The 11,512-nt window shown below is 38.4% G+C and overlaps 2 protein-coding genes across 4 annotated transcripts; one reads left to right on the plus strand and one right to left on the minus strand.

The window, feature by feature from the left end:
* The first annotated feature begins 266 nt into the window (after window positions 1-266).
* LOC131307872 (CBL-interacting protein kinase 2) lies at window positions 267-3,374 on the plus strand. 3 transcript variants are annotated; one of them, XM_058334598.1, is made up of 2 exons: window positions 267-487; window positions 1,383-3,374. In XM_058334598.1, exon 2 carries the CDS (start codon window positions 1,741-1,743, stop codon window positions 3,154-3,156), a length of 1,416 nt encoding a protein of 471 aa, XP_058190581.1. In that variant the 5' UTR covers window positions 267-487; window positions 1,383-1,740; the 3' UTR covers window positions 3,157-3,374. The 3 variants fall into 3 exon arrangements, with proteins under 3 accessions (XP_058190581.1, XP_058190597.1, XP_058190588.1); XM_058334614.1 differs by having other exon boundaries at window positions 339-487; window positions 1,416-3,374; XM_058334605.1 differs by having other exon boundaries at window positions 360-470.
* Window positions 3,375-4,352: 978 nt separating this feature from the next.
* On the minus strand, window positions 4,353-8,350 carry LOC131307890 (uncharacterized). Its single transcript, XM_058334625.1, has 4 exons — window positions 8,017-8,350; window positions 7,171-7,309; window positions 5,389-5,522; window positions 4,353-5,309 (listed from the first exon to the last, which is right to left on the minus strand). Exons 1-4 carry the CDS (start codon window positions 8,226-8,228, stop codon window positions 4,535-4,537), a joined length of 1,260 nt encoding a protein of 419 aa, XP_058190608.1. The 5' UTR covers window positions 8,229-8,350; the 3' UTR covers window positions 4,353-4,534.
* Window positions 8,351-11,512: the final 3,162 nt, after the last annotated feature.

Here is an 11,512-nt window from a genome sequence, read left to right on the forward strand (position 1 = left end):
ATGGCCCGACGCGACCGTCAATACATTTTCCCTACGGTACCCGTCGATACCAATATCATTTCGGTTATGCGACCATGAAAATGATCACATGTAGAGCCGCCAGTGTGTCATTGGTGCTCAACCTTGCCGACATTGATAATTTCTCGATGGGCCATGGGACACACAAGTTTGCGGAGCACGCAACTCGGGATCCTCGTTAGAAAGCCCAACAAGACAACCCGAATGAAGAATATTCCAGATCCAGCTGCCCATTTGCAACTCATGGTCTCCCTAACTCTTGATTCGTAATCGTTACTCCTCTTCCACACACGTAATCACCTACATATATACCCATGTATATATAATGACTTCGAAAATGACCCATGGGGTTTTTATTTCTGTAAATACAAACTTGTTCTCCCTCTCTCTCTCTCTCTCTCTCTCTCTGCAGTTCGTGGATTGCTCAGACGTTTCTCAGCTCTAACAATATTGTAAATAGCCCAAGAAGGTAACTATGTTCCTGTTTCTAAAGTTGGATCCTTTGTTCCTGTTTTCTTACTCACTATTTGGTCCTGATTGATCTTTTGACTTGGGTTCTTCCGAATTTCTTCGATTTGTATGTGAGCGTGTCCAATTAGGCTTGTGGGTTGTTTGAATGGTTGTCGGAATGGTTTGTTCTTTTTTTTCTTGGCATTTAATGCTGTTGATGGATTTAGGTATTGGAAACATAATCCATCTGTTTCCCTATTGATAGTATCTAATGATGGAATTCTGTGTTTTGTTGGTCTAATGATGAGAAATTTTGTATTCTGATAATAAGGATATTATAATTAGGTAATGAAATTCTGGGTTTTAAATTTATTGATTGATTTGAAAGTTGAACAAATTAAACATGGTTATCACCGCACTTTCGCTCCCTGTAATTTTTAAGCTTGGCACAGCACCATCCCCCGGGAGGGTTGGTGAATTTAATATTTTCATGTTCTTTCTCTTGTGCCAGTTTGGCATGACAACACGAAAATCTTGGTTGACATTTGATAATGCAAAATTGCAGCACAAGATTTTTTTCATTTTTTATTTTTTTGGGTAAATACAGCACAAGATCTTCTTCACTAAATCTACTTGTAGGTGGTAGTCCTAGGAGACCTTGATTGTGATTTTGGTTCTGGAGATATCTGTTTTATGGTTTGTTACCAGAAAATCTGAAGGAACCACAATTTTTTCTTATGCATCCACTTGCTGAAATCTTCTATTGTTCCGGCATTCAATGATGTACATAGATTGAGGCTCTTATAACCATCTGCAATCAGCCTTTATTCTCCATTCTTTTCATCACTTTTGCATTTTGTTAATTTATTGCGAACATAAGTTATAACATCTACCTTTTTACCCCCGCTGTCCAGGTCTAAATCTCGCATTCAGATATTTTTTCCCAGCATTTTCTAGTTGTATGTAAAAGAGAGAAATCTTGGAATGCTGAAAGATGTGCTTGAGCATTCGGAACCCTTCCTCTGAAGTCCACAATAGTTTCACCTTACAAAAGCCGCTTTACTTCATCTTCGATGAGACAGGCCATTTAGCTCATTCATTACTTGGTGCACGTGTTCAAACTCACAGTGCGACAATCAGTTATAAATGCTTGAAGAGGGTTGAGTATATGCTACCGTTTATTGCTCCGGCAAGGTAGGCTTCATATATCATATTAGGAGGAGATAATAACAGAGTATTGTATAGTCATATATCGCATATTTTTGTCCTGGTATGGATAAAAAAGGGAGTGTGTTGATGGAAAGATACGAATTAGGTAGATTACTAGGCCAAGGAACCTTTGCTAAGGTTTACTTCGCGAGAAGTCTCAGAACTGGCCAGAGTGTAGCCATTAAAATGATAGACAAGGAGAAAATTTTGCGGGTAGGGCTTGTTGATCAGATTAAACGCGAAATATCTGTTATGAGACTGGTTAGGCACCCTTATATTGTGCAGCTTTATGAAGTCATGGCCACCAAAACCAAGATATATTTCATCATGGAGTGTTGTAAAGGAGGTGAGCTTTTTAACAAGGTGGCCAAAGGAAAGCTAAAGGAGGACGTTGCTCGAAAGTACTTCCAACAGTTGATCGACGCGGTTGATTTCTGCCACAGTAGGGGTGTCTATCACAGGGATTTGAAACCTGAGAATTTGCTGCTAGATGAGGATGAGAATCTCAAGGTTTCAGACTTTGGATTAAGTGCATTCGCAGAGTCAAAGCGCCAAGATGGGCTTCTTCACACCACTTGTGGGACCCCCGCCTATGTCGCTCCTGAGGTGATTAACAGGAGAGGCTACGATGGGGCGAAAGCTGATATTTGGTCGTGTGGTGTGATCCTATTCGTTCTTTTGGCTGGTTATCTCCCATTTCAGGATTCAAACTTGATGGAGATGTATAGGAAGATTGGAAAATCAGAATATAAATGCCCCAATTTCTTTGCGCCAGAGGTACGGAAGCTATTGTCAAGGATGTTGGATCCAAATCCCCATAGCAGAATTTCCATTGCTAAAATCAAGGAAAATCCTTGGTTCAAAAGGAAATTGAGCGCCAAAGAAACAAAAACAGATGCAGAAAGCACAGAGACAGCTTGTCTGAGTGCAGAATCAACTTCTGGACCCTCTGAGTCCAGTAGTAGTATGCAAGAACTACTGAATCCTGCAAACTTGAATGCTTTTGACATTATCTCATTTTCTTCCGGATTCGATCTTTCCGGCTTGTTTGAGGATTCTCATCTAAAGAAAGAAGCAAGATTTACTTCAAGGAAACCTGCATCGGTCATCATATCCAAGCTAGAGGAAATTGCTAAGTGGTTGAAGCTGAGGGTGAGGAAAGCGGATAAAGGGTTGTTGAAATTCGAGGGAGTGAAGGAAGGTAGAAAGGGGATCTTGTCCATCGATGCAGAGATATTTGAAATCACTCCATCTTTTCATCTGGTGGAGGTGAAGAAAGCTAACGGAGATACATTGGAATATAAGAAGCTTCTAGAAGATGGCATGAGACCTGCTCTAGAAGACATTGTTTGGGCATGGCAAGGTGACCAGCAGCAACCACTGGAACTCCATCCGCCACCAGAACTGCCACCAGAGCAGCAGCCGCAAGCCCAACAACTACTAATACATCAGCATAAGCTGCAGGATAAGTTACCTTAATAATTATTCCTTGCGATTTTTCTATACTAGCTGAAGTTTGTATCATATCTTGCTTTTAGTTTGTATTATATCTTTGTTTTTTTGGTTTGAATCATCTCTCTTCCAAAATAAACTTCTTGTTAATCCTGAAAGTTTTACGTTGTGTTTGCTTTCCACACATTATAATGTAATCAGCTGTGCCTTTTCTTTTGCTGTAATAGATTATGACCGGCTTTCAATGGCTTGCTTCCATTTCAAGTCAAGAGATAGATAAATAGACATATCCCATTGCACTAATTGGGGCGTTCGTAATGATTGAGGGGGTCAAAGACCAAGAATTGAGTAGTTTATTCCAAGCATTCTTATTGCGACCAGATCCAATCTCCTTGTCCCTGTGGAAAGGAAAAAGAATTTCATGCTCTTCTTTTCGGTAAGGGAGGATTAGCAAAATCCTAGTGATTGCAACTTTCTCCAGAACTCAGGGATAAGCATGAAAAAAAAATGCTCGAATGAAATACGATCCCTGTCACCCCAGAATGAAGGGTGATCTCGTAGTTCTTGGTTTGATCCTCTGAAAAGTTTGAAAAACACCCTACCTTTCAACCCTACTTGCCTAGTTCTAAGCTTCTGAGCTATCAGAGAAGGAAGTTGATGTTTGTTGGCGATTACACTCTCTGGTTACATTACTGAAAAGCCTTGACTTATGAAAATACACACCATAACCAGGCGTTCGTAATGCTAAGCGAATCGTATGCATGTCTGACAGTAAAATACTGTCCTGACTCAAAAAGACACTTAAATAATGAAGAAAATACTGGATTTCTGCTTCATCTTCTTTTCCCCTCTTGATTAAGCAATTAATGAAGAGATAAATACGTCATCAGGTATACCATATGCCGGCAATTATGTTATTAAGGACGTAAAAATCTCAAATTCGAGTAAAAACATATCTATCTCTCCGTCTCAAAATGTTTGTCCGGTCCGCAAAACGGAGTGTTAAAAATAATACAATTTTTGCAAGAAAAAATCAAAAATTTTTTAACAACTTACTAGATATCAATGAGTATTTTTAATTTGTGAAAAAAGTTTGAATTTTTTCTTGAAAAAATTGCATTATTTTTATCACTCTGTTTTGCGGACCGGACAATCATTTTGGGACGGAGGGAGTAGCATCTAAGACTCTAAGACTGAATAGGGATTAGGGCATAGGTGCACAATTCACCAATGGGTAATATACCCATACATATTAACACTCAAATAAGTGTGGGAACCACACACACATTGGTGCAATCTGTGTGCAATTACATAAAACATTTATCTTTTATAGAACAGCAGCACTAGCCTCTGTTAATTCTCTTATTTCAGCAACCAAAGGTTGCATGTCCAACAAATCCAAATTTCAAACAAAAATGGGTGATTTCGTTAAGTCAATTGTTTCAGGACCGACATCTGAAACTTTTCTCTTCTTCCTACCTAACCTAATTTTGTGCCCAGGGGTCGGGGATAACAAGTCTATGACATCAAGTTCACAAGGGAAAACTGAAGTCAAAATTGAAGGTTCGTCATAATCAACAGCTCTCACCAGCCGATCAAGTTCTATCCCATTATTCTCTTCAATCAGTATAACCGTCTCTCTATTTTTGCTTCCTTCTGATTCACTAAACGAACTAGTGGTAACGGAAGATGACTCGTGCACTGGAGCTGGAGCTGTAAAAAGTGGATGTGGTCTATCTCCTTCAGTTGAACCAAGCAAGCCTCCTGACTGTCTTCTGCCAATGGTTTCTTGTATCCCTATGCCATTCTGGTTACAAGTAGTCTCTTCAATAGTCCTCCTCCAATCACCAAATTCTGCAACAGTCGATCCTTCACTTCCACATCCATTCTCGCTACTCATAGTTTTGCACATTTCATCATCATGCCTTTCATCTTCATCTTCAAATTCTGCAACAGTCGATCCTTCGCTTCTAGATCCATTCTCACTACTCATAGTTTTGCACATTTCATCATCATGCCTTTCATCTTCATCTTCGAATATATTATTATGACCGGTTCCTGTATAGCAAGGAAGCTCATCCAAGGAACAAACTTGAACCCTCATGTGCTTTGGTAGGCTAGGGCAACCGGCAGAATGCTTTGTGTACTTTGTTGAGAAAAAGTTAACTGTAAGTTTCAGGCTAATCATAAACAGAAAAGAGGTCAGCGACAGAGCAACAAGTTAAAGTGAAACCATTTGTAATGAGAGAAATGTCTTACTTCTCCCAGGCCGGAAGGGTGAGCATTTTGTATCCAAGCCTGATCTTATTGGCTAGCCCAGTGAGGGATTTCAAAGTTGCAGCTGCCTCTCTCACGGCAAGTGACTCTCTTGGGTGCTGCCATGCCCATTCAAACTGCAAAATTTTTAAATAAATAAATAAAAATAAAAATAAACTTATTCCTGCTCCATGCTTTAGTGTTTGGTTTATTGTAAAGACAGACAAAAGTCACAATATGCTTTTACCACAGGGCTAGGATGACTTTAGCAGGCTTGTACTATATCATCATGTCCCTTCATTCCAAATGAAGGCTAACTTAATTTAATTGGACAGTTGAAATAAAATGCCTTAATTGCAGTCAAGACTGCAACAAGTTTCGGAAATGACATAGTTCTCAAAAACATATTTACATTTATCAAATCACCTAGACAATACCCATATGGATGGACAGAATCTTTAAGGAACCGGCTTTTTACAAGTACGAGATACCATTAACTAGGTGTAATTGACTAGAATAGCAAAATAGGTGTAAACAAACTAGGAGGATTGTTATAACTACAAACCAAGCACTCCTGTAAAGACTAGGGCTCCGTTTGTTTCGATGTCAAATGTTTTACAATGTAAAATATTTTTCCAAAAAAACAAACTTCAAACTTTTATTTTCCAGTGTTTGGTTGGCACTTGAAATTTTTTCAGAAATCAACAAAATAGTGTAGAGAGAGAGAGAGAGGAGGGGGGTGCGGCTTAAACAATGGAGAGATCTAAAAATATTGGAATTGAATGTGGGTTAGAACTGACGATCGACGAAGCAATGAGAATTAAAGGTAGCGGGTTCATTTCAAAAAATAACTTACGGAAGATTTAAGGGTAAGTCATTTTCATCCAATTGATGGAAAATATTTTACATGTAAAATATTTCTTTTCATTTTTTACACAACCAAACACCGAAAAATAGGTAAAATATTTTACCGGAAAACATTTTACGCCCAAATAAATGGAGCCTAGAGTACAAATGAACAACAAATACACTACATCATATAGTGTTTCATATACCGATAAATGAAGAACATGGCCACAATTTTTACAGATAATATGCATGGGCAGTCAGGAAAAAGGGAACCATAACTATCTCTTCTTTACATGCTATAGTTTTTGCTGACGCTGTGATGAGGGATGACCATTGAAAGGTGTGAATAGGCAATCACCGCCAACCTTCCAAAAGCATGGCTAAGGTTTGCCAGCAGATTAAGTATCATAGGGACTAACCATCATATGGGGCATAAGTTTACCAATAATGTCACTAAGTAGGTGAGGTCAATTAGAAGAGAAAAAGGGTCCCATGCTCCTCCCATCCAATCCATAGCAAAACAAACTTTTAAATTTTAATCTAGTCGCCTAATTTGGTGGAAAACAAACAGACATCTAGGATTTGAGTTCATCAGTGGGTAATCTCCATGCGACTTTCATTCCATATGATAAACCAGACCAACTCATAATAGCTACCAACAGACACAAACACTTTGTTCTCTTACAAGTTTTGAGAGAAAAAAAAAATTACCCTCTGCACGGTTCTCAATAAGTTTCTCTCTCTATCTATCTATATCCACTCATTACATCAAAAAAAATTCTCAAAACCAAACAAAGTGTTTCAAATGTATGAAAAGAACTACTTAAAAAATGGGTTGCCATAAAAAAATACCCAAAAGTTTCAGTTACATACTTGCAGCTGCAGAAGTGCAAGTTTCAAATACGAAGTCAAAGAGAAGGTCACTGATAATGTTACCTGAAGAGCAGATACATGGGTAGGGAAACCATAGATGCAGAAAACCATTTCCCAGGGACGCCTAGACTTGGTCCTTGATGCGCCACTCCCAATTTCCCCATTGTGCTGTCTAATTCTACGCCTTGGATTCACCGTAAATCTACCAAATTGGGAAAAATAAATCTATACAAGATATAAACACCATCCATTACGTTTAAGATTACAAGGTCCAAAGTCAACATGAACAATCAAGAAATTCCGTGGCCTATACGCCCAGTTTGAACGGCACAAATATTTCAAGGAAATAGTAATGTAGTTTAGGATCTTCATAATTCCTAAAGTTTCAAAAAGATTCAAATACGAACCCATCTTTCCATGAAGAAAGACAGGACGAATCCGATCTCCACCCTCCCTCATACTAAGATCCTAGCCTCAATTCATAATGAAGGAAAATGCTGATATCATTAATTTTCTTCAAAAGTTCTACGGACACGTACAAAAGTGCTCCCACGTGTGCAGGCTCCACATCTACCGCGTGACACCCATGTGGGTCGAATGGTTCTAAACACATCTGTCTCTCAATCTCTGCACTTCAGTCTGTTTCCCTATCATTACTCAATTTTCTTAAATAATATATTTCGTGAATAAGATTCCTTAGTTAATCCAAAGCTTCAGCCATTATTAACTCGGTATATTAATTCTAGTAATCGAAATTTCATTTTCCCCTCGAGATCAAACAGGCAGGGTAAAGGAAACCCAATCAAAAACATAAACGTGCATACCTAATACACATGTTTTTCATATACGTACAGATGTGCAGAATTGAAGTTTATTGTCAATTGGAAAATGAGTTGAGTAGAGACGAACCCGATGTAGGTACGGCCTTTGTGCCTGGGGCTGAGGGAAGTGAGCAGGTAACAAGCAAAGAACCCTCCTTTTCCTTCTTTCGTTACACCTGTTTCGTCATCTTCCTTTCCCCGTCGTTCTTCACAAGAAATTAGGGTTTCTGAGATCGATGATCCCAACTTCTTTTTCTTCGCATCTTTGGAGATCGCTCGTCGCGAATTCCTTCTACCCATCTCTCTCTCTCTCTCTCTCTCTGTGGTCCGTGGTGATCTATTTTAATTTATCGGAGACAAATTCGACCGTTGTAGCAAAGCGTTAAAATAAGCGACGGTGCAGATTTCAAGTCTACCGCATCTCGATACGGCTCCGGATTCCGTAATTTTAAAGAAAAAGAAAAAAAACACAAAGTGCAGGAAGTGGTTCCAACTTACTCGTACCTCAATTATTTTTTCTCTCATTCCGGTTAAAATGAGAACATCCATGCCGGAAATAAGAGATTCGCGAGAGATTTTTATTTTTGCAGACTAACCCCTGGAGGTTGCATGGTTTTGAACTCATAATGAATTTTTAGCTCATCTATGTTGTGACTTGAGTCTCGACAAGATATATAAGTTTGCTACAGGTTAGGTCCAGCTTGAGAAATATTGTTTGAGGGTACCTAATTAGCTATTTAACAATGGTTTAGATGAAATTTTGGCACAAATTTGTCCTCCAAGTGTTCACATACTTTACCCTTTGTGTCAAGTTGGTTCATGTAGTTTTAATTGCAACAAAACTATGATGATTGTTCTTTGATTTTCATGAAAACAATCGAACAAATCCTTGTGCTTTTTCTATCTACTAGTGTTTGCCCGTGCCTACGGCACTACGCACTCACTCATGTAGTGCCATAGGTGCGGGCATTTTTGTAATATAAACAATGGATAAAAAGAACCAATGGCATTTTTGTAATATATTTGTAAGAGTGTGGGTGTTTTCTTAAGAGAGTTGGAGAGCACACATTAACCCTTGGATCAAATCAATCTCAACCCTTGGATCAACTTGTTTTGTGTGAAGGCCCACACCCTTGTGTTTTATTAGGTAGATTTTAAACCCTTATCTCCAAAAGGAAATCAAATAGAATGTGAAATTTTATTCATATTCAACAGGGGAAAAAAAAAGATAAAAATATTCCAATAACATGCAACAACTACTAAAAAACTCAAAAACTATAACCTAATAATTTTATCAAAATAGTAAATTTTTCAAAACTGATAAAATAACAAATTTGATAAATCTACCAAATAATTTGTGAGATAAGTACATCAAAATTGATGAATTGTCAAGCTTAAAATGATGTATATGAAGGAATATGATGATAAAGTTATCCAAAATCCATACATGAGCAAGAGTGAAAAATTTATAAGGAACTCGTTAATTTATCAGAGCGAAGGCGGTGGATGAGAGAGAGAGAGAGGATGTTATGAGGTTAAAACTTTGAACTCAGAAATATTCCATGTGTATCAAATACTCCTTGTTAAAGCAACTCTTGTTAATGACATGGTGGCTAATTCTGTAATATGTTAGTATATAGTATGAACGAAGTTGGTGTTGCTCAGATTTTTTAAAAAACACGATTATATGAAATATAATCTAAAAACACCTTTCTTTATTAATATTAAGGGCACTTTTGTTTTCTTAGACATAATTTTGATTAAATTGAAACTTTCTTTTATGATTCAAATTTAGGGAAATAATAATGTCAAAATTGTTTTTGTTGGTGCCAAAACTCTAGTGCATAAAAGTCTTGTATATTGCAAATGGTACAAGCCTTTTGTGCACTAGAGTTTTGACACCAACAAAAATGGTTTTGACATTATCATTTCCCCAAATTTATCCTATGTCTGCCTTCTAAATCAAGACCCCAATGCAGTTATCTCCATATACAAGGGTGTTGGATTGGATAGGGAGCCTGACCCTTATGGATTGGGCGTGGGCGTGGGCATGGGCGGAAATAAGTACGGCGAGGGTAGGGGTGCCAGAGAAATTTTTGGGTGCCAGGCGGGTACCACGTCCACCCACATACATGGTACCCGTCAGCAATTCCACTTTTGAACAGTCCGGTTTTGGGAGAGAGAGAGAAAGAGGAGATAGAGTGATCGCATTTGGACCGTTCAAAACACCTTTGGATGGTTGGGATGAGCTCATGGTATCGCCACATGGTACCAGCTTGGCAACTTCTCGGGGTGCCATGATGCCCCCACTTTGCTATTTGCACTACATGCAATAAAATGTTACTGCCAAAGATGTAATATGCTGGCTACTTGGCACTCTCCAAGTTTTGAACTCTAGAGGGCTCTAATTAACTAAATATACGCAAATCTTATACTGAATTATTCGTCCTACCTGTTAGGTTTGGCCAACTGGTTAGGTTTCCTAGTATAGTTTTTTAACCTTGCATTATACTGTATGTCTCATAGCTCAACTTAAAAAGTATAGCAACAATACCAAAATTTTATCTACAATTTGGGCACCCCAAAAATGAATTCTTGGTTCCTCCTCTGGGTATGGGGCAGAAATAACTTTGAGCGGGGTGGGATGGGGGGAGGAGAGGGAAGGGAAGACTGACGAGTTGCCATGCAAGACCTTATATCCTCCACCCCACCATGAAAGTGAAAAGCTGAATTGTCAATATTCAGATTTCTCCCACATGTATGGAACCCCAAAATCCAATCTGTATAGCCAGGAATCGAGCATAATGCATTTCCAGAACTAAGTAGTATGAGAAGTTTGAAGTTAAGATGGATGGATACCTTACAAATTCAACAAGTTTAGCAATAGCATAACCTAGGAAAAGTCCACTTTAGACATGAAATTTTAAGGGGCTAATCTGAAAACAGAATTTACATTCAGTCACTACAAAGATTCGAAGTCGATACCAAGAAAATGACATTCCAACAATCACTTATTCAAGCAAAATTCTACACATTCAAACCATGTTTTAAGAACAATGCACCAATGACCTAATATAACTATTAGAACCCCGAAAAGACCAAGATAAAACCCAAGGGGCAACAAATGTAGCTGTAAGAACGAATGTGCCTTTTCGAAAGGAATAGCATCTGTATTTAAGCCACCACCAATGAACCTATACAGCTAAGTCCTGCAAATTCACAATTTACTATGTAGTAGATCAGTAGTCCAAGGGATTGTTTAACCAACCAACAATTAACCTACAGAGCTAAGTCCTACAAATTCACAGCATACTATATGTAGTAGACTAGTAGTCCAAGGGGTTTGTATAACCAAGCCAAGTGTTTCAAAGAGATAAGTTCATCTGTCATCTATCATCCAATCAATCCAAGGGGTTTGTATAACCAAGCCAAGTGTTTCGCCATTCATTAAAATTCCTCTTGTACATTGTAGAAATTGTCATCACTACATTGATAGTTTACCTCTACCTCATCACGTGTGCCCACCCTCGACTTTGTTTGTGAAGGCTAAATGCATCAGGCCTTTTTGCACATTCATTGACCAA

The sequence above is a fragment of the Rhododendron vialii genome, chromosome 1a, assembly GCF_030253575.1.
Source record: "Rhododendron vialii isolate Sample 1 chromosome 1a, ASM3025357v1".
Lineage (NCBI taxonomy): Eukaryota > Viridiplantae > Streptophyta > Magnoliopsida > Ericales > Ericaceae > Rhododendron > Rhododendron vialii.

Excerpts from the sequence above, each read along its gene's own strand:
- LOC131307872 (XM_058334598.1), top strand. The coding sequence starts at position 1,741 with ATGGATAAAAAAGGGAGTGTGTTGATGGAAAGATACGAATTAGGTAGA.
- LOC131307890 (XM_058334625.1), bottom strand. The coding sequence starts at position 8,228 with ATGGGTAGAAGGAATTCGCGACGAGCGATCTCCAAAGATGCGAAGAAA. Across the intron at positions 5,523-7,170 it reads CCCATGTATCTGCTCTTCAG|TTTGAATGGGCATGGCAGCA; the intron begins GTAACATTATCA and ends AAAATTTTGCAG. Across the intron at positions 5,310-5,388 it reads ACCCTTCCGGCCTGGGAGAA|CCTGAAACTTACAGTTAACT; the intron begins GTAAGACATTTC and ends GTTTATGATTAG.